Source organism: Gastrolobium bilobum, unplaced genomic scaffold, assembly GCF_033153095.1.
Source record: "Gastrolobium bilobum isolate Gb01-03AN ecotype WA unplaced genomic scaffold, APGP_CSIRO_Gbil_v1 utg1885, whole genome shotgun sequence".
NCBI lineage: Eukaryota > Viridiplantae > Streptophyta > Magnoliopsida > Fabales > Fabaceae > Gastrolobium > Gastrolobium bilobum.
The window spans coordinates 791,171-814,343 of NW_026899589.1; the positions used below are offsets into that span (position 1 = coordinate 791,171).

The window sequence follows — 23,173 nt, forward strand, 5'->3', positions numbered from 1 at the left end:
ACCTTTTTTGAAAAATGACTTCATCGTGACTTGTGAGGTATCTTTTGGATAAGTTATCTTGAGCCCAAAACGACCTTTCAAGTGAAAAATGACTTAATATATGGCCATCACTTAAACGCATGCTCATATATATATGAAAAAATATTTCTCAAGCAGCTTGAGATAAGTTTATCTCCGGTCACTCCAAAGTCGTTTTATTTATTTATTTCTTTATATTAATTAATTCACCTTTGAATGATTATGATTATCTTTTTCTCTCTCTTCCTTTATCACTATTGATCCATCTTTATACGGTTATGATCTGGTAGCCGGATATAAAATTATCTCAAGTAGCTTGAGAAATGATAAACCCATATATATATATGTGTGTGTGGAAAAATATTTCTCTTATCACAGGAGATAAAGTTATCTTATGAAACCACAAAACTACGTCGGTTTGAGTGTATAGGGAATTAATGAAAGTTATTTTGATAAAAAAAAATTTATTATATAAAATTTACCAAAACAGCCTTCAATAATTCATCTAACCCTCAAAATAACATAGTTTTGGGGTTGCATAAAATAATTTTATATCTAGTGACAGAGGAAATTATATATATATATAGGGCTTTGGATTTCTTCAGCAACAGAAGATCACTGTTCTTTCCTGCACTTTCCTGCAGAAAGTAGACAAACTGGGCCCCACTAGATTTTGTAAAAAATAAAATAAAAAATGTTTGGCCCATTTTTCGGAATATAAGTGACAGAAGATTAACAAATTCCTATTACATAAGAATAAATTTTGCCACACACACACACACACACACATATATATATGGCAGGATATGTAAGAATATGAATTGTTACACTCAATCTTGACTATTGATCCCCTTGCATTCAATGCCTCACATTATTAAAAAATTAGAGCCGTTAAATCTAAATGGTGTCAACTACCAAGATTTAGAGTATAACATATACAAGTGTAAAATGATCCTAACCCTATATATATATATATATATATATATATATATATATATATATATATATATATATATATATAGGAGGTATCTTTTGACTACAGTGCAAGACTTAGAAGTCTTACTCCTCATCTTAAATGTTGATTTACATTCATCTAATGGTTATAATTTATTGAGTTATATTAATTAATTAACCATTAATTTCAAATAAATAACAACTATTGGATGGACGAAAATCAACGGTTTAGATGAGAAGTAAGACTTTTAAGTCTTACAACGGAATCAAAAGGTCCCTCCCCATATATATATTATAAGTTATCTGTTGATTTTAAGGGGGAAAAGTTTCTCCAACAGATAAAGTTATCTCCAGCAATCCAAAAATGATATTGTTTTGAGAATTGAAAAAATTAATAAAGGATGTTTTAGGAATTTTATTTGTTCTTTGTTATATGAATTTTATCAAAAGATCATTTATTAATTCCCCAAACCCTCAAAATGGCCTAGTTTTAGGGTTGTTGGAAATAAATTTATCTCATGTGACATTGAAAAGAGAAACAATAAACCCTAGTTTATATGCTTAAACATATTACTTTTTTTAATAACTAACTTTCAAGTATTTTTATTTTGACTTCTACTTCAAATTTTGTTAATAAAAAAATTTATATTAATAATTGGGAGAATGTATATTTGCAATCACTTTTCTTTTACAATTTTTTTATAGTTGTTAGATCAAAATCAAATCAATGGTTATAAAATAATATTAAATGAGAACCGTTGATTTTATTTTTATCCAACAATCATAAAATATTTGTAAGAAAAAAAATTATAAATATAACTCTCTCTTAATAAAGAAAAATACATGTTTACAAAACAAAACAAAAAAAGACTTGAAAAGTCTGGTAACCTAAAATAAACTTATAGTCAGCCTTTTATTTTTGTAAAAAAAATGTCAAACCGGACTTATTATTTAACATGCATATTTAAGCCAAATAGATTGTGTCCTAATTGACTACCGAACAAAAAAATAAAACCTGCTTGTTTTCGACTGTTCCATCATGCTACTCGTGTGAATAAATATTATAAATTTGCCCCCACCAAACATCTCCTAACTCATTCCATACTTTTTTATTTAGAGTTGATAATTGTTTGTGGTCTAGTCCTCCGCGGACTAAATAAAAAAAAATTCCACTAAAAAAATCGTCATCGAGGAAACAAGTGCTTATTTTGAATTCTGTTTTTAAAAATAATTTTTTAATTTTTAGAATAAAAAATTTATTTGATAAGACCTGTACTGTAAAATAATTCTAAAAATTATAACTGTTTTTTAATTTTTAAAATCAAATTTAAAGAACATGTTTGACATTATAAAAAAAAAAAGCAGAACATGTTTGAATTGTTTTTCTTTTATGTTTTGACTTTTAACTTTCAAAAAAAAGAAAATACATAGTAAACACTTATTTCATTAACTATTTTAGAAAACAGTTTAAATTACAAAAAAAAAAAAACCAAAACACAATCACACAAGCCCTGTATTCCAAAATGTTTATCTCACTCTGCTAAAAAAACAGAATCAATTATAGATTCAAAACTATTCCACAAAACAAAGGAAAGGGGTTAAAGAATTTCATTTTATTCTGAGAGCTATGACCAAATACAGGGCTCGACAGTGGACCCCAAAGAATCTATGAACTGGTGATCCTTTCAAAATATGAATTCACACTGTAAAAGATTTACAAGTGGTTTGAACAATCAATTTTAGGTACAGAAAACTAAACACTTCACTCAAACTTCTTTTTTCTATCCTCTTTCCCAGGAGGAGACACAAAGGCAACAACACATCACAATCTTGACAAATCCTCAATCAACATGAATTCTTTAAAGAGACTATGTTGTTAGGATATCTGGAATTGCTGTGGACTGACTCCCCAATATCTTACCGCCAGCATCTGGGAAATTCTCACATTCAGGTAGGGAGCTAACCTTCCCATCGGAATCTACCTGTATAGGATACTTAAGAATATGTCCCTGCAGCAGTGAGAAATCTTCGGAAGTGTATAGTCTCCAATTATTGTCTGCAATTGCATTCACTTTACGCACACACTCCAATCTCCCTGGTTCCTCAAAAGTTTCATCTAACATGCCAAGATGCTCTCTCCAAAGTGACATTCTGTAACCATAAATCTACAGGAACAAAAACCATCGATTGTAATGAATAGAATATATCATCACAAGGTATGTATAAGAGATAAGAAGTTCACCATTAAGGCATCAAGTAATCAGTAATCAATGTTCTCCTGACAGACAGAGCACAAAAAGGTATAGTTGAAAAGTCAAACAAGCAACGGATTTTATTTGCTTAATTATCCACGACATCATTTAGCAATTAAGAGGAAGTCATTGGCAAAACGGGTTGATTCCATCGGGTCAACTTGGCAAAACGGGGTATCATGGGTTGTGTATTTCAACCCACCAACACGAGCAACCCACCTATATGTGGGGCGGGGTAGGTCAACCCGCGGATCAACCTCCATGTAATTTTAAAAAAATATATATATATTAAATGTTACATTATGGCTTGATTGGTCTATATAAATGGCTATGTGAAACAAAATCTTTTCTTTAGGGTCTCATAATGTTATTATATTAATGGAAATGTTATTTTTTATTCACTTTTATTTAGATTAACACAAAAAATAAAAGAAACTTAAGTTTGTTTTTGGATTTAAATGCTAATATCTATACAAATCAAATTTATGCTTATAAAATTCTAGTTTAAGGATGTAATGATGTGTTCATTTGCAAATATTTACATGTTTGATGTCATTATTTTGTTATATAATGACACTGAATATATTAATTAATCTTAAGATATTATTCGTATAGTTATGTTAAATAAAATTATTGGTTTACATCATTCTTTGTTCTTTAACTTATTGCTTGATGCTTTGTTTATACTTGAGAAATATTTAGATGTTAGTGATTAGAAATAAAAGATTAACATTAATATATTTATATTTTTATTAATATTCTATTTTTAAGCGGGTTGACCTGGCAACCCGCCTTAAAATGGGGTGGGTTGATGGTATGAGATAAGGGATTAATTTCCAGGGCTAGTTAAGTACAGAAACATTTAGTAATTGATATATCTATAAAATAATATAGTAATCTTAGATGAGATATGTAATTTTCAACTGATTAGTGTCATCCGGTTCAAATGTCACTTATACATACAAGGAAATTTATCAGGCACAGTGACTTTGTTTAAAGCTCGATAGTCTACACTAAAGCGCCAACTCCCATCCTTTTTCTTAACCAAAATCAGTGGGCTAGAATAGGGACTGTTACTAGGACGGATAATCCCGGATGAAAGCATTTCAACTACCAGCTTCTCCATTTCATTTTTCTGTAAGTGTGGGTATCTATAAGGTATCACATTGATAGGGGCTGAACCTTCTTTAAAAGGAATTTTATGATCAACAGATCTGCTTGGAGGAAGTCCATCCGGATTAGTAAACACCGAAGAGAATTGTGTCAAAAGAGATTCCAACTCATTCGATTGAGAAAGACTGAGTTTAAGTGTTTCATTGGTTCCGGTTAAATTTGATTCCTTGTCTAAGGATGCATATACCCAAACTAAAGCAGCTGCATCAGTTTCTGTTAACTTTGAAATAGCCCTAGAAGACAGCATTGAATGAGAAAAACTATGATCACCTTGAATGTGCACAATCTGACCTTCGTTGGAAAAAGACATATATGTAAAGTCCTCCAATTTATTTTAATGTCCCCTAATGTCTCTAACCAAGCAACTCCCAATATGATATCCACTCTTCCCAGTTCAAAGACATAGAAATCTCCAAACAATTGATATTTTCCCAACCTTAAATATAATCCTGAACAAACACCGGTTGAAGCTCTTGTTTGTCCATCTCCAAGACGCTCTGTGAAATGAGAAGTAGAAGAAACTGACAATTTAAGTTTCTGAACCAATTTGTTATTGATAAAATTATGACGGCTCACTATCAATCAATACCAAAACTGATTCACCCAAAATTTCAGCCTTCAATTTCATGGTTTTAGAAGGAGTTAACCCGTGAGCTGAGGAAAAGGATAAATCCAACCATTGTAGTTTCCCTTCATCCACTGCCTCAGCCACACATTGTTCCTGAAATTTTTGCGTATGATTCTCACAATCAAACTCCATGGCAGTCTCACCTTCACCTAAAATTGTTAGAGAATAATATAAATCATTAAAAAGGCCTTCAGCCAACATCTTAAGGTTTTGGGTTGAGATGGTTCTTTACATGGTATCAGAGCTTTAGTGACCACAAGGTCACGAGTTCGATCCTCACCGCCCCCCACTTTCAAGTGAAATTAAATAAAAAGCATAAAAGGTAAACCAAAAATTAGGCCTGTGCAATATTCACGCTTCAAGCCCAAAGGACTCTTGCGTGAGGGGGTGTATTAGAGAATAATATAAATCATTAAAAAGGCCTTCACCCAACACCTTAAGATTTTGGGTTGAGATGGTTCTTTACAAAAATGGTGAGTCTCAAACTTTTGGCAGCGCAACGATGTCCTGGAGTAAAGGCACGACCATAATGAAAGCACCTTCCTTCCTCCCTACGATGTACAAACTCCTCATATGGCAATTGTCGAAATCCCCTTCCTTCCCAAAATGTTGCAGATTTTGCATTGGAAGATGAAGATGAAGCCATCGATGATGACTTGATTTCAGGTGGTGTCATTTGAGTTAAATTACGGGCTTCTTGTGTGAGAAAACTTTCGGACCCTGTGTTGGGCCGTGGCCCAAAGTTTTTGCTGCTGGTACCTGTCCCATTCGATGGGTTATTAGGGTAGCCCATTTTGAGTGAAACCGGATTTGTACCCAAAATATCTTGACCCGCTGCCCCTATGAGAAAATCCAGCCACGATGGAGCTCAAAATTCCAGTTCCACGTCTTTAGTGAGTTCCATTGCACGAGTAATGTCCTTTGGATTGTGCATCCTTACCCGGAATTGAATTTCTGGTTTTAACCCTCCAATAAAATAACCCAGCAATGGTTCTTCCTCATCAACAGTAACTTGTGAAACCAGAATTTCAAATTCTTCAATTTATTTGATCACTGGCCCTCCTTGACGCAAGGTGGAAAGTTGTTCAAAAACACTACCCAGAGAACGATCGCCATATCTCAAAATCATCTTTTTTGTTAAATCGTTCCACTGCATATTGGGTTTCTTTTTCTTCAAAAATCGAAACCAATGAACCATGCTACCCTCCATACTCACAAAGGCAAGTTTAACCCTTTCTAATTCTGGTCTTTCTTGCATCTTAAAAAAAAATTCTGCTCTGGAAATCCATCCCATTGGATCTTCATCAAAAACAGGCATCTCGACTTTCTTCTCGCACTATTCAAGACCATGGTTTTCCTACTAAGCAGGTTTTGATTCAATGGTTTTATCATCCTCCAGAGGAAGCTTCTTGGGAAGATATTCTTGCAATTCAGCATCAATTTCCAGATTTTAACCTTGGGGACAAGGTTGTTTTTCAACCGGGAGGTATTGATACATTCAAGGAAATTCAAGGTCCTAAATCCTTCAAGGTTTATACTAGAAGACATAAATAAATAACTGCAATAGCAGTTGGTTAGGATATTATGTAGACAGTTCCTATATAGGCAGTTTCTTACTAGTTAGTTATGGTCAGTTATTGGATTGTAATAAGAGGATAAATTAATCCTCAGTTAGAAAGGAAGTCAGTTATTGGTTTATGTAAGGGTAGTTAGCAAAGGAGAGTGCTGCTTGGAGAGGTCTAACCTATTGTATGTATTGGAAGTGAACTTCTTCTGTTAAATGTATGGATGTGTTGCAGTATTTATCTTCTGTTATCTGTTAATTCAAGGGAAAGAAACTAGGAACACAACAGTCACCTCATTGGTTGAAATGTCACATCATTTGTGGCTGGAAAAAAGGGATTTCCAATTAGAAAATTTGCTGCAAGAATTATAGCTTATGGAGAAATACAAACCTGGCCACGTGGGTGTCTTTTCTTCGCAGACCATGTGTGATGGGGTTGATATGCACCCATAGCTATCTCGGTATCTTTAGTACCAGCCATAGATCTTTGGTTTATATTAGCAGATCCAATTATAACATACTCATCATCAACGATCATCCCCTTGGCATGCACATAAATCATAAATCGGCGATATTTATATGCTCCAGAGACCTGACAAGAAAAATACATTCACACCCTATTCTTGATCAGTGTCTACTATCTAAGACAAGTATTTCAAAAGTCAGACAAAATTCAGAGATTATAAGAACTTGTATACACAGACATATAGAGGCAGAGAAAAAAACTGTTGGATGAATTGGGAAAATATCTTCTACAATCTAAATGCTAACAAAGAAAAATCTATCCTCGATTTCAGAGCTATCAAAATGGAGTAAAAAAATATTATCAACCAAACGTCTCTTCCTTTCCATAACTAGAACAATGTACAATTGACAAAATATGGATTCCAGCAACAATTTTTTTTTTTACTACTTGATCACGGAATATAAGTATAGTAGCCAAACTCGTTGAAGAACTGCCAGATATGCATTAATGCATATGTGAAGGCTACCGCATCATAAACATAGTGAATGCAAAAGCTAACAGCGTGTATGGGCAGATTTAAGTGAAGAACTGAAGACTAAGGCTGGGTGATCATCGACAAAAATTAAATGCATCTCGTTATTTTCATCTAGAGCCCAAGGAATATGTGGAGATAAACTAGAAGACTGTAGTGTTAAGTCCGTTTGCTCATAAAATGGTCAAGGCTTTATACTAAGACTGTTATATTTCAAATGACAAATGAAATTCAATACTGACTTAGAAGAAGCCACCAATATATGTTCACCAAATAATGTTTTTGACAACAGATAATCCAAAGCTAAGAGCAAAACAAAATCATCTTTCTGAATACATCTTTTCATTTGTGATATTACCAGCACAAAATAATTACTATCATTGTCATCAATATGAAGAAGATTTCCTCATCTACAGGAGAAGAAAACTAATTATAACGTAAAGCAACCATGTATAGTTTAATGTGTTAATGAACATTATAAAGAACCTCAAAAGAAAAGTATTATGATATGCAGAATCCATAAACAAGATGGTTATTTTTTTTAAAAAAATTACCTGTGCACCATTGGAGCTTGAGGTTTCTTCATCAAAGTCTTCCCGATTACCAAGGCAATAGAAGTTGAGGTAATCTTGTGGGTGCACGTCGGTAATTTGCATTGATTTCAATTCTCTAGCAACAACATCATACATCATTTGCATTGTCTGGCCCTGTATACCGAAAACGCAGAACTGAGAATAAATATTTGCTTTTTTTTTTGCATTTCCATTCTTTCAAGCATTAATCTTCAGAAAGATCATCTAAAGTGTATACAGAAAACTTAGAACTGAGAATAAATATCTGCTTTTTCTGTTGCTTTTCTGATCTTTGAAGTTTTAAACTTCATAAAGATCATCTAAAGTGGAAGGTGCACTTGAAAGAGTAAAGTGCAGGTTTGGTAACCATTGATGAAAATAATAAATGGTTTAAGATAAGATACAACCACACAAACAACAAACCAGCATTTGTGAGAAATCACTCCCTTGATTTCCTCATCAGCAATTACTTACACTGTACTCTCTAAAGTTCACTTCAGAGAAGCTGGGTCCTTAGACTTCATATTCAGATATTGTAAATTTCCTTAATAAACTTTATACATTAGCTAATCACATACCTGCCAAAAGAGGATTTCTTGCATAGCCCCAGATTTAGGATCACCTTCTGGCCACATTGGTAAAACAACATAAACAGCAAATCTTTCCTTAGCTCTGATTTTATTAGCAATTTTCAGCGCCAATTCCATTGGGATGAGATTATCAGCCCCTGATCACAGTTGACAACAATGACTTAACAATTCTGTTCATTATCTTCTAAAAAAATTCACTTTTTTCTTTTGCCGACAAGATGTACAAACCAAGGAACATGAAAGTACATTTTAAGAAAAGGTAACAAGAAGTTAATAAAAGAAGAAGTTTCTTAGATAAAAAGAAAATTACAAAGAGTTGGAAGGATAAGGGATCTTCCTTACAAAAAAAATAATAACATTATTTTTTCTTGAATCAGATTTGGACCTAATTCACGCCATACCAACAACCACCCTTTCCTACTTGATCAATTTCTGAGAGGGATGTAGATTTCAAAAATAAAATGTATTCCCCTTTTTCTTCCTAAGATCAATGTATTCAAACTTAATAGAATGTCTTTTACTGCAGAACACGGAAAACCATCTCACAAAAATATAGACAACTATCTTGCCTTTTAAAAATATGACTTTAAGCCTGACCTGCATCTTTATAAGACGGCCATGCATATGATGATCCGATAAAGTATTGGTTTTCAATATAAATGAAGTGCTGAGCAGATCTGATCGCTTGAATGTATCCTGTTTGAATGCTTTTGTCTATTACCAAATTTTTAGAACAAATAAGATTCTGCATCCAAAAATATGTTATTAGAAATTGTGAAATATGATTCAAATCAATCAAGTTGATCATAGATTCAATATATAGGTTCGTTTTGCAAGCAAGTAGTACAGATTTCACTAAAGTTCATATATTTTGAGTTTTCTGTACAAATACAATAGGATGAACTGGGAAGTAAAACACAGCTAATAAACCTTAGACAAAGCTACATCAACATTTTTGGGAAATCCTTTCAGGGATCCTGAGTCAATGGAGCGAAAGATCTGTAAAATCAAGTGTACCCCAATAAGAGTTGGAAAACTCTGTTATGAAATGAATAATCTCGACAATCGAAAAAGAATAAAATGCAAGTAATATTTGCTAAGAACCAAACTTGCGTTGTCTAACCTGAACATGCCAGTTTTCAGGATCATCTTCATTAGAAACCCATACTAAAGGGTCATCCCCTGGCACATTTGTATTTTTAGCCTTTGAGGTAGGATGGGAAGGACTTAATATCCATGAGATGCGTTCGATTTTTAATAAAGAATCATCATGCCACTGAGAAGATTTTTTGAAAAGAATTGTAAACTCTTTCCACCTAGTTGCTTTTCTCCATCGCTGCTCAAAATTCAAAAGAACATCATATGCTGCAGGTCCATCTATTCTGCAGTGCAGATCATGCCACGGTTGTCTAGGAGCCCTTGTTCCAGACTATCGCAAACAGCATACATAAGAGTAAAGAGCAAACTCAGATGATGTATCAATTTTCTTTTACTTTTTCTTTTTTTGAAAATAAAAGGATCAATAAAAGAAAATCCAAAGCATTACAACATAATAACAAAACCATAATGCCTATGACATAAAGATAGCTAAACATTTATTAACTGGCTATCGCGCTCAATAATGCGCAGATATGCAATCTACAATAAAGAGAACGACATTATCTTACAAAAATAAAAACTAGTACCAATCTTTAACTTGGTCATGCAAATAAGATCACAAGGGACAAAATAACAAAATGAATTAGAGCTAACAGTTACAATTGGTTCCTTGGCATTTAATAATCAGACCAAGTCCAATAAATTTTAGATTGTTGTAGAATGTTATTTGGAAGCAAATAACAAAATTAGGTTACTCTAAACAAAATTCCAACTCAGAATTTGACACTTAAGAAATGTAATCTAGTACTTGGAATAATGTTTTGATTATTGTGAAGGCATAACCTAAGCTGACCTGAGAGCCAAGACAGATTCAAGCTGAACTCCGGTGGGCTAGGCATCCATCACCTGGTGGCCGCATATGGAAAAATAATTTTTTCTTATCCAGGTAGAGCAGTTAGTGGTTGGGGTAGGTGGAGATTGAGATGGGGGTCTTAAGTTATGATAACAAACCCAATGATAGGAATGGTGTAACTCTTACAATCCTATAGCATAGGTGCTTTACGAGGACATTATAGAAAATATTACAAAATATAAATTACTTTGAAAAACTTCAATACACTAGGTGACTATAATGAGTCTTTAAACAACGTTTTTCATACAATCAAATGATGTATCCGTCCAATTCAACTCCGTAACTAAGGGTTTTACTAAGACATTATCAATAATATTACATAATATAAATTCTATTCAGAAGCTGCGATAAACGTGGCGGCCAAATCATGGATAATAGAGAACTTATCATACACTCTAAAAGGTGTAATCCTTCGATCCAGTTACTTAGGGGTTTAACGAAGACATAATGGATAATATCCGAAAAAAGATTCTATTGAAATAGTTTAAATAGGACTGTCCTGAGTCCTGACAAAATGGAACAAATAAATTCAACACTTAACAAATTAAAATGTCTAATTGGGCTGACAACTTACAGGAAAAGTAGGATTGTGGAAATCACCAGAAAATACAGTGTCAAGATCATGAAAAAGTCGATGCTTAGGTGTGTCATAGCGACCATCGCATAGATCAAGACCTCCTATAAAAGCAGTTATCTTTCGGTCATTTCCAGCAGCCTGTGTATCCACAATAACACATTTTTGGTGGTGTGTGAAGACGTTTCCAACAACCTGTATTATACCACATCACAAGCAACTTTACTACGCCAATACTTTCAATAAACAAGAGATCATTTAGCAAATATGAAGAATAATAATGTTACAAGCAGAGAGGTGGGGGGAAAATCAGAATAAACGGACATGTATTTGTTAACTTCAAACAGAGAAAGAGTCATAGGAGGAGATCTATTTCCTATGTTCCATTTTGCATCTACAAAAAAACATACCCACGATTTAGAGCTTAGGCCACAAAACACAGGGCATAACACATTTGACTTCACTGAAAATTAGCTCATAAAGAATCCTATCTCCTGACAATATACAGGATAATGTATCAAGTCTAGGCAACAATAAAACACGGATCACAAAAGTGCAAAAGAAGTAATATAAGGAAACTAGAATTGACTATATTATGCAGACATCAGCAAGTCATCATTTGCAGGTCGCCAAACTCAAAACAAAAATTAGATTACTGAATTTTGACAGTTGATAGTGACAGTGATAACAATACTGGCCTGTTGCTTCAAGAAGCTCAACTTGCTGCTAGCGTAGCGAGGTGCTAGAACACACATAACAGAAGAATGTTTAAAAAACTTCCTCGTTTCCTCATCATGAGTCTGCATCACACCGGCCTGCACAAAAAAAAACACCAATTAGCAACTAACTGAAATTATCACAAAAGCAAAGAATAAGAAACTATATGCATAGGACAAAGAGACCTCACCGTCTTGAAGAAGAACTTATCGTGTGAAGTCTTATCATCCCAAACAAGCAACAAAACTCTCACCCCTTCTTCAGACTTGTACTTAAGCAACTCACCAAGCGTCAAATCTCCACCTCTTGGCAAAGGCTTAGTTGGCTCCCTAACAAGCTTCACCTTGTGATAAATTGACCAACCCACGAGATACACCATGTGATGAGCCTCAGATATAGCATAACAGATATCTTCCCAGCACTTTTCCTGCCTATAAACTTTTCCACCATCGAGCTGAATCTCCGGTACTGTCTCATCGTGACAATGTGCATCTTGGTACAACCTCACCGAGCTTCCCTTCCTCAACGGAAAATACGTGTGTCTCACGCCCCTGTGTTCGGGATCCGCCGCAATGCCTAGCCGGTAAAGCGGGTTATCGTTCACCGATGTGAACAACATCTCAATGTGTAGCGCGGTTTCCGGCTTTGGCGGCTTACCGGAGGGGCCAATTACCGGGAACCAGCCGGAAATCATCTTGCCAGCGGCAATATCCTGTGCCGGAATCTTAACAGTGCCAATTGTCTGGGCACCGAAAATGTCGTCGTCTTTGACGCGGAATTCCAAATCATCGACCGGGTGCGCCAGGGGGATATTGAAGCGCTCGTCCCAGCGAGGGTTCTGCGCATTCTTGAGCACGCGCGTGCGTGCCACGGTTGACTGCGGCACCGAAACGGTGACGTACGGGTCGCTGGTGATAATCTTTCTGCGGTGGTGGGTTCGGCGGCCGCTCCTGTCCGTGGAGGCGGAAGGTTCGGTGTCGGAGGAGTGGAATTTGATAGTGTCGCAGGCGGTGATGCAACGGCGGAAACGCTCGGAGACGAGGTCCATGTTAGGCAACCTGCGAGCCTCGATGATTTTCAAGTCAAGGTCACCGTGAAGATAGAAGACGCCATTGCCATCACCGTCGGTGTCCGCCATGGGAAGAACCACAGAGGTGCGTTCCCGTGCGGGCGAGTGTAGACTTAAAATAGAAAGTTAGATTTGGTTTGGTAAATTGGTATGGCTTCGAATGGAAGAAAAAAAAAATGGAATCAGATCAAGTGGGAGTTTGAAGGAGAAAGTGGTTTATGGTTTTGGAGTTTTCTTTGCTTGCTTGTGTTGTTGTTTCAGAGACACAGCATGGGTGTCACTCTGTGCACCTAGCTGGCGGGCTTCACAGGATTCCCTCATTCTCATGTTTTTTTTTTTTTTTTTTATGACCATTTTTTTAAGGGTTTATAAGAGAAACAAATTGTATTATGTACAAAAGGGGTGTATCTCATCTTTCTTTCTTCGTGGTTTCACTTATAATTTTTATTTATTATATGAGATGATGAGATAATTTTTTTTTATAAAATAAGAAAATTATTTTTCTTTTTTAATACGTGAATTGCGATGAAGAGATATGATACAGGGATGATCTAGATTATCTCATGCTAAAAAAAAAAAATATGATATGAATATATAAAAAATTATTACTATACAAAGATGAATTAGTATAATAAAAAAATATTGAAACAAATAATAACAAATTAATAATCATTAATTTATTTTTATATGATTATAATATAAGATCCATTTTCTATTGTACCGTTACGCAGAAGGGAAACGCCAACGTCCAACGGAATGGACACGAGTAATAAATTGTTTGAATATTTTTCTAGGTATTAAACTATTGATTATGTTGTAGTAACACTGTTTATGTTGTTGTAATTGGTTGAAATGAAACGAAACTAACATCCTCATCCACGTTCTTGGTGCGGTTAGTAATGAGATTGTGTCAATAGGTCTCGCATATCCACACCCAACGGCTAAAAAGGCCCCACAGTCGTGTGTCCTACCATGGAATTGGGTTACTTTATGAAGAAATCGTGTCTCTCTCATAAATGATTATTTAGTAAAAGCCACTTTCACCCGTGGATCGTCTTAGAAAGATAATTTTATTTATTAAATTTCATTGAAATTTTGATTGTAATTTTTTTTTACTTTAAATGCACACTTACTAAATTTGGCGAAACACTTTTTTTTTTTAAATTGTTATCAAAGTGCCTGTTTGGTGTGACATATAAGGTCTGATAGTATAAGCTTATACTATATATTATGACTTTTTCAATTGTTTGGTGTGACCATAGTATAGTATAAGCTTATACAGCAGGATTTCCTAATACATCAAAACGATGTATAAGTTAATCCGGCCTAAAGGGGAGATAAGGCCTGATAAGAAGTTGATGTATTAATATTGTTGATTAGTGTAATTCTAAAAAAAAAATATTATTTTAATATTAATATATTAGAATAAAAATTAATTTTTCAATATATTAATTTTTAAAATATTGAATATTTTTATTTTTATAAAAATTAATTTATATGTTGAACACACTGATCAATAAATTTTTATAAAAATTAATATCATATGATATTTTTTGAAGAATTATATAAATTCTTTATTTAAGGATATTGTTATTAAAAAATTATTTTTATCCTATATAGTATTACACAGTGCATTACCAAATACTAGATGATATTATCTTATACAATATATTATTTTATACAATACCGTACCAAACACTGGATAGTATTAAAATTCAATCAAGTCTTATACAATCAGACCTTATACTATCAGGCCTTATTCTATACTATGCACTAAACATGCCCTAAGTGCTTCACTTTGGTAGGAGAATTTTACCTAGGAAAGTGGGGATGAGATTCAAAAGAGATCATATTTGATATGGGTTTGAAAAAAAATTGCATGGAAATGTATTTTATATGTAAATTAAACTAAGAATACCACATGAGAATACCATCCAAAGGGTGATATTCTAAATTTGCCAGTAAAATGCTAATTTGCCTATAATTTTTTGATAATATTTCGGTTTATCAAATAAATTTTTTTTTTAACGGAAAATTCATTTTCCCAATAATTGTGATTACTAGGTAAAAAAAAAATTTCTCATTTACTAAACACCCCATAATTTTGCCGATAAAATCAAGTGATCCAATTGCAAATGGATGGTCAATTTCATGGCTTGTACCATGTTTGGGATAAAGTTGTTATTTTATTCATGATTTACGTGTGAAGGCAGAAGGATTGGATTGTGTGATGGATTGGTAAATTGTCTTTAAAGAGTTTAGATTAGCTCTACAATTTATGCAACTCAACTTACAATAAAAGTTATAGTTCCATGGAAGCATGTTGGGATGTGCTTTTCAACATTTTGCTTGGTAAGGCATTCCAAATAATATTATTGATTTCCTCTTTTGGCATCAAGTTGTAGAGTTGAAGTTATTTTCATGAAAGATTATTTTTTTATAACTATTTTAAAAGACTCAAATGAAATATTTACATATTTTTTTTTCTAAGAGCTTCAGTCATTACCTTTTACAAGGGACCTACTATTTATATTCCATATTTTGCATTATTTGGGTTATTCAAGCGTAATGAATCACATATTTGTTGATAATGTGCTAAGTGAAGTAGGACCCATGAACTCAATGTCTTAAAGTTTTAAGTTAGACATGATGTCGGACCCACTTGGTATGATTGGCTTAGCTTAATCCATTAATGGTAGTTCCCTGTCATGGGCTCCTCCTAAACCCTCGTGGTATGAGAGGTTGGTTGGGCTTGGGCTAGCGAGCTATTTGATTAGGAGGCGGGTTGAATACTTTTGAGCCTAAGTACTTGGTTAAGAGAAAATATATCAATATTGAATTTCACACTTGGTAGGGAGAATCAGGAACAATTCTTGTCTTTGTTTGGGGAAGCCAAGGGACAAACTGGAACTTGGGTGGTATTTATCTCTTTGGTTCCTGCTTACGATGGTCTGGTTGGATTTTGATGCAAGTATTTTTTTTGAAAAAATACTCAACCAAACTCAGTTTCTGCGTTTACTTGCTTCTTTGGTATTGTGCAGTTTATGACAATTACAACGTTTTTTTTAGAAGGGTTCTAAGCCTTGCAACTCATTCAAATAGTGAGATCTATATTCTGGGTTTGTAAGCCAAGCTTATCGCTCGATCTACATGTTTCGTTAGTATGTTGGTGACCTTGTTATTTAAGCCATGCAAATGGTTTGTTTCATCAATTTGTGTTAAAGTCTCATTATATTCTATACTAATTATTGGTTCCATCCAATGCAGGTTACTGTGAGAGTCGCTGGTGAGGGAAATTATGTGAGCAAGATCAAGGATGCAAGCATTGCAGCAAGAGCTGCTGCTGAGCTTTCAAACTGTGAAAACAAGAAATGGCAGTATTCAAGTAGATCTCAGAAAAAAGAGTTTCTTATATTTTCTTTACTATGTTGATGAAATTGTCAAAATATGAGAAGAAAGTATTCATCAAACTTGCCCCATTCTAATAATGTAATAATATGAGGGCCAATTTTAGCCGCTCAAACTTTGTATTTGACATGTTAATCAATGTATATAATTTGTTTTTTTGTGTCCAACTTTACCTTTCTATCATCACTTGTGGAACCTTAGATTATTTACAAAGTGAAAAACAACACTTTTAATGAGTAGTCATAAAAACAAGACTTTGGTATTAGGTAGTTCATAGAAGTGTTTCACCCATTTATTAACTCATTGGGGATATCAATTCCAAAAAGCGCTCTTTGTACAAAAGGGGATAACCATTGTCCTGATAATATTGTTTGGTTGCTTGTTTATAAAGAAGAATTTTTTCTACCCATGATCATTTTTGCTTGGTTACATATCGAATGGCAAGTTAGACAAGGTAGGAATTTAATTCTAGATGTGGTCTTTAGAAAGAACAAATATAAGGTAAATGGTGGAATGTGCATATTACCAAGTTGAATAGTTTTGTTTGGTAATTAGCACAAACAGTGACAAATGTCCTACCCATTTATAAATAAAAACAAATCCTTTGATCTCAAGTGGAGTCCCTGACGTCGCTTCTCTCAAATCGCATGAGAAGCCTTGAGAGACCGAAGAGAATGAAGATAGAGAAAAAAAAATTAATACAATTTATAGAAAAGTGTTGGATCTAAAATTAATCTAAATGGTAATTAAATTGGTTAAAAAATATAAGCATAATATCTTATTCTTAAAAAGTATATGTAAATAAATATCAAACTACTTTATTACCATTCATAATTCATAACGACATGAACTATATAAGATGAGACATTCATAAAAAAAGAATTAAATAATATTAAATATATTTTTGCGAAAGAACATTCAGAAAGATAAAAGAAAAAATAAATTATTATATTTTGTCGGTTATCTATTTATTTATCAAAAAAAATTCTCTCTAATCATGATTAATTGTGAAGTATTCGCAATATATTTCATACTAAGAACTAAGTACCAAATAACATTGCTACACATAAATTGCTTATTACCACTTGCCTATCCATGCATATTAAACGGATGAGAAAATGGTGATGCGCACATAAACTTTATCCATGCAAATTATTTTCTTTCAAAAAGAGATGGATTTTTTCCATGAAAATCTTCGTAAGCATACCTGTAAGTCTGTAATCTATACTAATGGACCAAAAGAAAACCAAAGTGAAACTCTGAACCAAGCCTACATAATTTTTTTCGAATCCCATTTATTTATCTAGCACAGGTCGAAGGGAAAGTCCTGCTGAAGATCTGCATATCAACGTTTCAGGGACACCAATTTTGGTTTAGGAATTTAGCCAAATCTGAGGCCTATTGAGATCAAGCTCGATGAAGGGATCAATTGCCTTTCTTCTGTCGAGAATCAGTGAGGTCAAACCAGAAAGATAGCCAGTCTAGGAGAGTTGGTATATGTATAATATCATTAGATGTCAGGGCACCACAGATTAACATGTAGGTTAGATGGACAACATAAGAATGTCCAAATTATGGTCATCCACTGATGAATGTTCATCCACCGTAACATTTCATTAAACATTTAAAAGTAGGAATTTATCAACCACAAAAAAAAAAAGGTAGGAATTTATCCAAACCATATATAAGAAATTTTAACTTTTCAATGTAATTCTAAAGCTAAGATGGTGTGACCAGGTTGTGAGTACCTGCAATCATAACATGTCAAAAACTGATTTCATGTTAGATATGTTACATTTGTCCCTCATGTGTGCAGATAAATTATTCAATATAATCTGAATATTTTCAGGTCTCAGCTTTGCTGAATCATCCGAGAGAAAACATTGTATCTGATTTTGTCCTTCAATCCAGCTGTAGCCAGGTAGCTTTTCAGCTGTTTTCTCTCTCATTAGCACCCTTACTCTTTCAACCTCCTCCCACCTTCCAGCCTCAGCATGCATGTTTGACAAGGTAATATAATTGGAGGCATTATGCGGTTCGAGTTCTAAAAGCCTCTTAGCAGCAAATCCACCAAGTTCCAGGTTCTTGTGTACACAACAAGCCCTAAGCAGTGAACCCCATAATCCAGCATTTGCTTTCACTTTCATCCCCCTCACTATATTGAAGGCTTCCTCCAACCTACCCATGCGGCCAAGCAAGTCAACTAGGCAGCTATAGTGTTCAGCCAAGGGTTCAATAGCAAAATCCTCAATCATGCATTTGAACAAATCCAAACCCTGATTGGCTAAACCAGCATGACTGCATGCTGACAACATCCCAATAAAGGTAACCTCATCAGGGACTACCCCCTCCGATAACATCTGTTCAAAGGCCTTAAATGCCTTATTTGCATATCCATTCAAAGCATAACCTGAAATCAAGGAATTCCAAGAAATAATATCAACACACTCAATACCTCTGAACACTTGTTCAGCATTTTGTACCCTTCCACATTTTGCATACATGGAAATCAGGGCATTGCTAACAAATAAATCATTTATATAGCCACTCTTCAGAAGGTATTCATGAAGTTGCTTGCCTGCTTGCAAAGCAGCAAGATTAGCACATGCACTTAAGCCACATGCAAAAGTTGATTGATCGGGTTTCTTTCCTTCCTGCCCCATCAAAACCAAACTCTTAAGAGCATCCAAGTATAAACTATTTTGTAGGAAACCTGTAATAAGAGAATTCCAGGAAACTATATTCCTCTCCCCCATGGCCTGGAAGATCTTTTCTGCTCTATCCATCTGTCCTGCCTGAGCATATCCAGAAATCATGGTATTCCATGAAACAGTGTTCTTAATGGGCATTTGTTTAAATAGGTTGAGAGCTTCGTCCATTCTTCCACTCTGGGAATAGCCTGCAATCATGCTGTTCCAACAAATAGCATCACGCGCACCAATTTGACTAAATATTTGACTAGCCTCATCTATCCTTCCATTCTGTATTAATCCTGACATCAATGCTGTTTGTGCTGCTACATCTTTGCAAGGCATTTGACTGTAAACTTCCCGTGCCTCATCAAGCTTACCAACTCGAATGTACCCATTAATCATTGTAGTCCATGAGACACAATCTTTATTTGGCATTTTCATAAACAGCTTAACAGCTTCATCAATTTGTAAGTCTTGGACATAGGCTGCAATCATTGCATTCCAAGAAACCACATTCTTACAAGGCATCCTGTCAAAGATTCTCCTGGCCGATGTAATCTTACCATGTCTTCCAAACCCACACAACATCGTAACCCAAGATACAGCATTAGGATTTGGAATCTTTTTAAACAATTGCCAAGCAGAACTCAGGTCCCCACTGTTAACAAACCCAGCCACCATCAAATTCCACGAAACCACATTCCTCTTGGGCATCCTCTCAAAAAAGTGCAATGCAACACACATTTTCCCATTTTGTGTATACCCAGATAACATTGAGTTATAAGAAACCAAATCCTTTACTGGCATCTGCTCAAACACTTTCTCAGCATCACTGAACTGACCCTTCTTTGCATAACCAGCTATCATTGCATTCCAACATGCAATGTCCGCCTCACCAGGAATCAAGTCGAACAGTTGTCTAGCCTTTTCAAGCTTCCCTTTACGCCCATAGCAAGTTATCATCAAAGCCCATGAAAAATTGTCTCTCTCAGGCATTACCCCAAACAACTCATTGGCTTCTTCAACCATATTGTTGCGAACATACCCAGCAATCATGGTGTTCCAAGAAACAAGGTTTCTTGGGGACATTTTATCAAACAGTTGTCGAGCATCACTAATTCTACCATTTTTAGCAAACACAGAAATCATGGAATTGTATGTTACAAGGTTTTTGTTGATCATATTTGAGAAGACTCTGATGGCCTCTTCAACTTTACCCAGTTTCCCAAGATGAATAATATGCAGATTTTGGTTGAAGACATGGTTTCCTAGTTCACCTATTGATTGAAGTTTCATTGAGACAGAGGTCCCTCCCCCAGTGCGTCCTACGATAAATGGGCAATGATAATTTTATGAAATCACGTACTTAATACAAAAAACGAATGTAAGATTAATTAATAAATTCACTTTGATCGATAAACTATATTTTACTACACTATATTTTTAATTGATAGGATAAAGGAGGAGAATATATATATATATATATATATATATATATATATATATATATATACGGGGAATGATCTGTTTACAAATTTTTTTGATAAATTTTCACAAATTACACTATCTTCAACATAGTGAAACTTGATGTTCTTCCGAGAGAGAGAAGATAGTGTAGTTTGTAAGAGTTTGTAAATATAACATGCTCATATATATATATATATATATATATATATATATATAGGTAAAATTATTTCTGCAACTGCTTTACGTACAGTAAGGTGTATAGTTATGATTCCTCACATTTAATGTTTTTATCTTGTGTATGGTTATGATTTCCTGCATTTAATGCTTTCAAGTATATATATGACAAGTATTTGATTGTTGCACGTACAGCAGCTGCAGAAATGTAAACTTATATATATATATATGGGATAAGTTATTCTACCTACTCTGATCTTGCCTACCTCTTTCATTACCGTTGGATTATATTATAATCCAACGGTTCATATTTACGCAATAAAATAACTCTTTCTTTCTCCTCACTTTCTCCCATATACTTTCTCTCTCCTCCCCATTTCTCTCTTCCTCTACCTATACTTAATTTTTTTTTCCCTTTATGTCTGATCTCTGCGGAACGCGCGCGGAAGCATTATGCGAAGCAGTTATGGATTTACAGGGAGAAAAAAGATTGAATCAAGTCAAGTGGATGCTACAAGGTTTGCCTTAATATGGAATGAGATTATTGTTACTTTCAGGGAGGAAGATATCATCAGTGATAGAGAACATGAACTCTTGGAAAGAGAGAGAAAAAAAAAAAACCTGGAATTGTAAAATTTTGCTCATAAAACAAAGTGGCCCAAATACAAATGGATGGTCAATTTTATGGGATCTATACAGATAAAAAAATAAAATATTAGAAGATTGTAAAATATTAAATTAAAAAATTTAAGAATATTTAATAGAAGATTGATTTAATTAATAGTAGTTTACTTTTACTATGATAAAAAATTAAATTGAAATATATAAAAAAATACCTGAGTTTGATAAAATGGTTTAATTGATAAAATATTATTTTAATGGTGATTTGCAAACATCTCATTATGCCTAATGTGATTGAAAATTTTGAGCATTGGTTAATGGAATTAAGAAAAGTAAAAATAAAACAAAATAAATGAATAATTATTTAAAGAGGGAAAAAAATTGATTTCATATGATATAAAAGCTCAAAAGACAGTCAAGAAAAACGAGAAAAACACATAATAATGAAATTGTTGTAAAACATGACTTTTACATGTAGATGACTGTTGAGATTTTAGAAGGAGACATTTTGCTTGCTGATGACTTTTTGTATAAATTGTAACAATCTTGCATAATGGTGCATTATATGTAATTAGTCTCCCTATTCATCCTTAGAGTTCTATATAAAGGCATATACTCTATAAAAACAGAAGACAATAAGGATTGGTTATATTTTTCTACTTTCTCCCTTTATTTCATACTTTTTTTATTTTCTCTCTTAGTTTTATAATATTTCTTTATTTTCTTTTTTAGTTTCATAACAGTAACAAAGAAAGTGATTTCACTCTAAGGAGGTGTTTGGTAGATGAGAAATTTTTTTTACTAGGGAAATACAATTACTGGAAATATGGTGGAAAAATGAGTTTGGTAAGAAAGTTAAAAAAAAGTTGTTTGGTAGGCTGAAATTTTATCAAAAAAATTGGGTTAAATTTACTGAGTCTATGTTTAGTTGAAAGTAAAATATCGATAAGAAATTGAGTTAAAATTATGAAATAACCCTTAATATGAAACTAATCTATACTCGGCAGCAGAATTACTCTTGCATGGTTCACTTATCTCCAAGGCAGAAATCAAATCTGTAACTGCACCTCCCAATTTTACAACCAAACTGGTTGTTGATTTGTTCAATTCAACTAAAGCATCTGAACTTGAGAAGTGGATATCTTGCATAGTGATTTTTGTTTATTTTTTCACACAAACCTGAAAAGCTGGGCAACTAAGTTTGGTAGGCAAATTTTATATTCTCTTCTACCAAACATGGACAACACATAAAACCACTTTCAGATGCCTAGCTATCCTCACAAAAATCCTCTACCAAACACCATCTAAAGAATACGTACACAAATTTATTCTATACGGATGAATAATTAAAAAATAACATTATTCACTCCTCCTGTAGACCGGGTTTGATTCTCAGCCACTATCAAAATGAAATATTTTGTGTACCAAAAAAAAAACAAAGCATTAATATAATTTGAAAACCAATAAACTACAAATCACGATTATTTTAGTTTTTATAAAATAAATATTTATTTTGAGGTGGAACACCTATAATAGACTCATACGGCTGAAATACTTGCTAATTTGACATTGATTATATGCTTTTGAAAGGAGTAGTGGTGTAAATGGAATGAGTCGGGCTAGGTTTTGACTTAAATAGGTTAGATTTGTGTAAAACACTTTAAGTCAACTTAGTCTATTAGCTTTACGT

General features: G+C 33.8%; 2 protein-coding genes across 4 annotated transcripts; both read right to left on the reverse strand.

Annotated features, from left to right (window-relative positions):
• Positions 1-2,657: 2,657 nt before the first annotated feature.
• LOC133291801 (phospholipase D delta) lies at positions 2,658-13,391 on the reverse strand. 3 transcript variants are annotated; one of them, XM_061490134.1, is made up of 11 exons: positions 12,242-13,391; positions 12,033-12,149; positions 11,335-11,529; positions 9,977-10,178; positions 9,873-9,931; positions 9,680-9,748; positions 9,347-9,494; positions 8,738-8,886; positions 8,142-8,294; positions 6,981-7,181; positions 2,658-3,137 (listed from the first exon to the last, which is right to left on the reverse strand). In XM_061490134.1, exons 1-11 carry the CDS (start codon positions 13,187-13,189, stop codon positions 2,841-2,843), a joined length of 2,538 nt encoding a protein of 845 aa, XP_061346118.1. In that variant the 5' UTR covers positions 13,190-13,391; the 3' UTR covers positions 2,658-2,840. The 3 variants fall into 3 exon arrangements, with proteins under 3 accessions (XP_061346118.1, XP_061346116.1, XP_061346117.1); XM_061490132.1 differs by having other exon boundaries at positions 9,873-10,178; XM_061490133.1 differs by having other exon boundaries at positions 9,873-10,178; positions 12,015-12,149.
• A 4,891-nt stretch (positions 13,392-18,282) lies between these two features.
• Positions 18,283-22,632, reverse strand: LOC133291742 (pentatricopeptide repeat-containing protein At4g02750-like). The gene is made up of 2 exons (XM_061490051.1): positions 22,500-22,632; positions 18,283-20,546 (listed from the first exon to the last, which is right to left on the reverse strand). Exons 1-2 carry the CDS (start codon positions 22,630-22,632, stop codon positions 18,283-18,285), a joined length of 2,397 nt encoding a protein of 798 aa, XP_061346035.1.
• Positions 22,633-23,173: the final 541 nt, after the last annotated feature.

Bases quoted from the DNA above. Each gene is read 5' to 3' on its own strand.
- LOC133291801 (XM_061490133.1), bottom strand. From the start codon at position 13,189: ATGGCGGACACCGACGGTGATGGCAATGGCGTCTTCTATCTTCACGGT. The intron at 9,749-9,872 runs GTTAGACAACGC...TTGATTTTACAG, and splicing joins CTGAAAACTGGCATGTTCAG to ATCTTTCGCTCCATTGACTC. The intron at 8,887-9,346 runs GTCAGGCTTAAA...AACTGTGATCAG, and splicing joins GCCGTCTTATAAAGATGCAG to GGGCTGATAATCTCATCCCA.
- LOC133291742 (XM_061490051.1), bottom strand. From the start codon at position 22,632: ATGCAAGATATCCACTTCTCAAGTTCAGATGCTTTAGTTGAATTGAAC. The intron at 20,547-22,499 runs GTAATTCTGCTG...CATTTATCGTAG, and splicing joins GATAAGTGAACCATGCAAGA to GACGCACTGGGGGAGGGACC.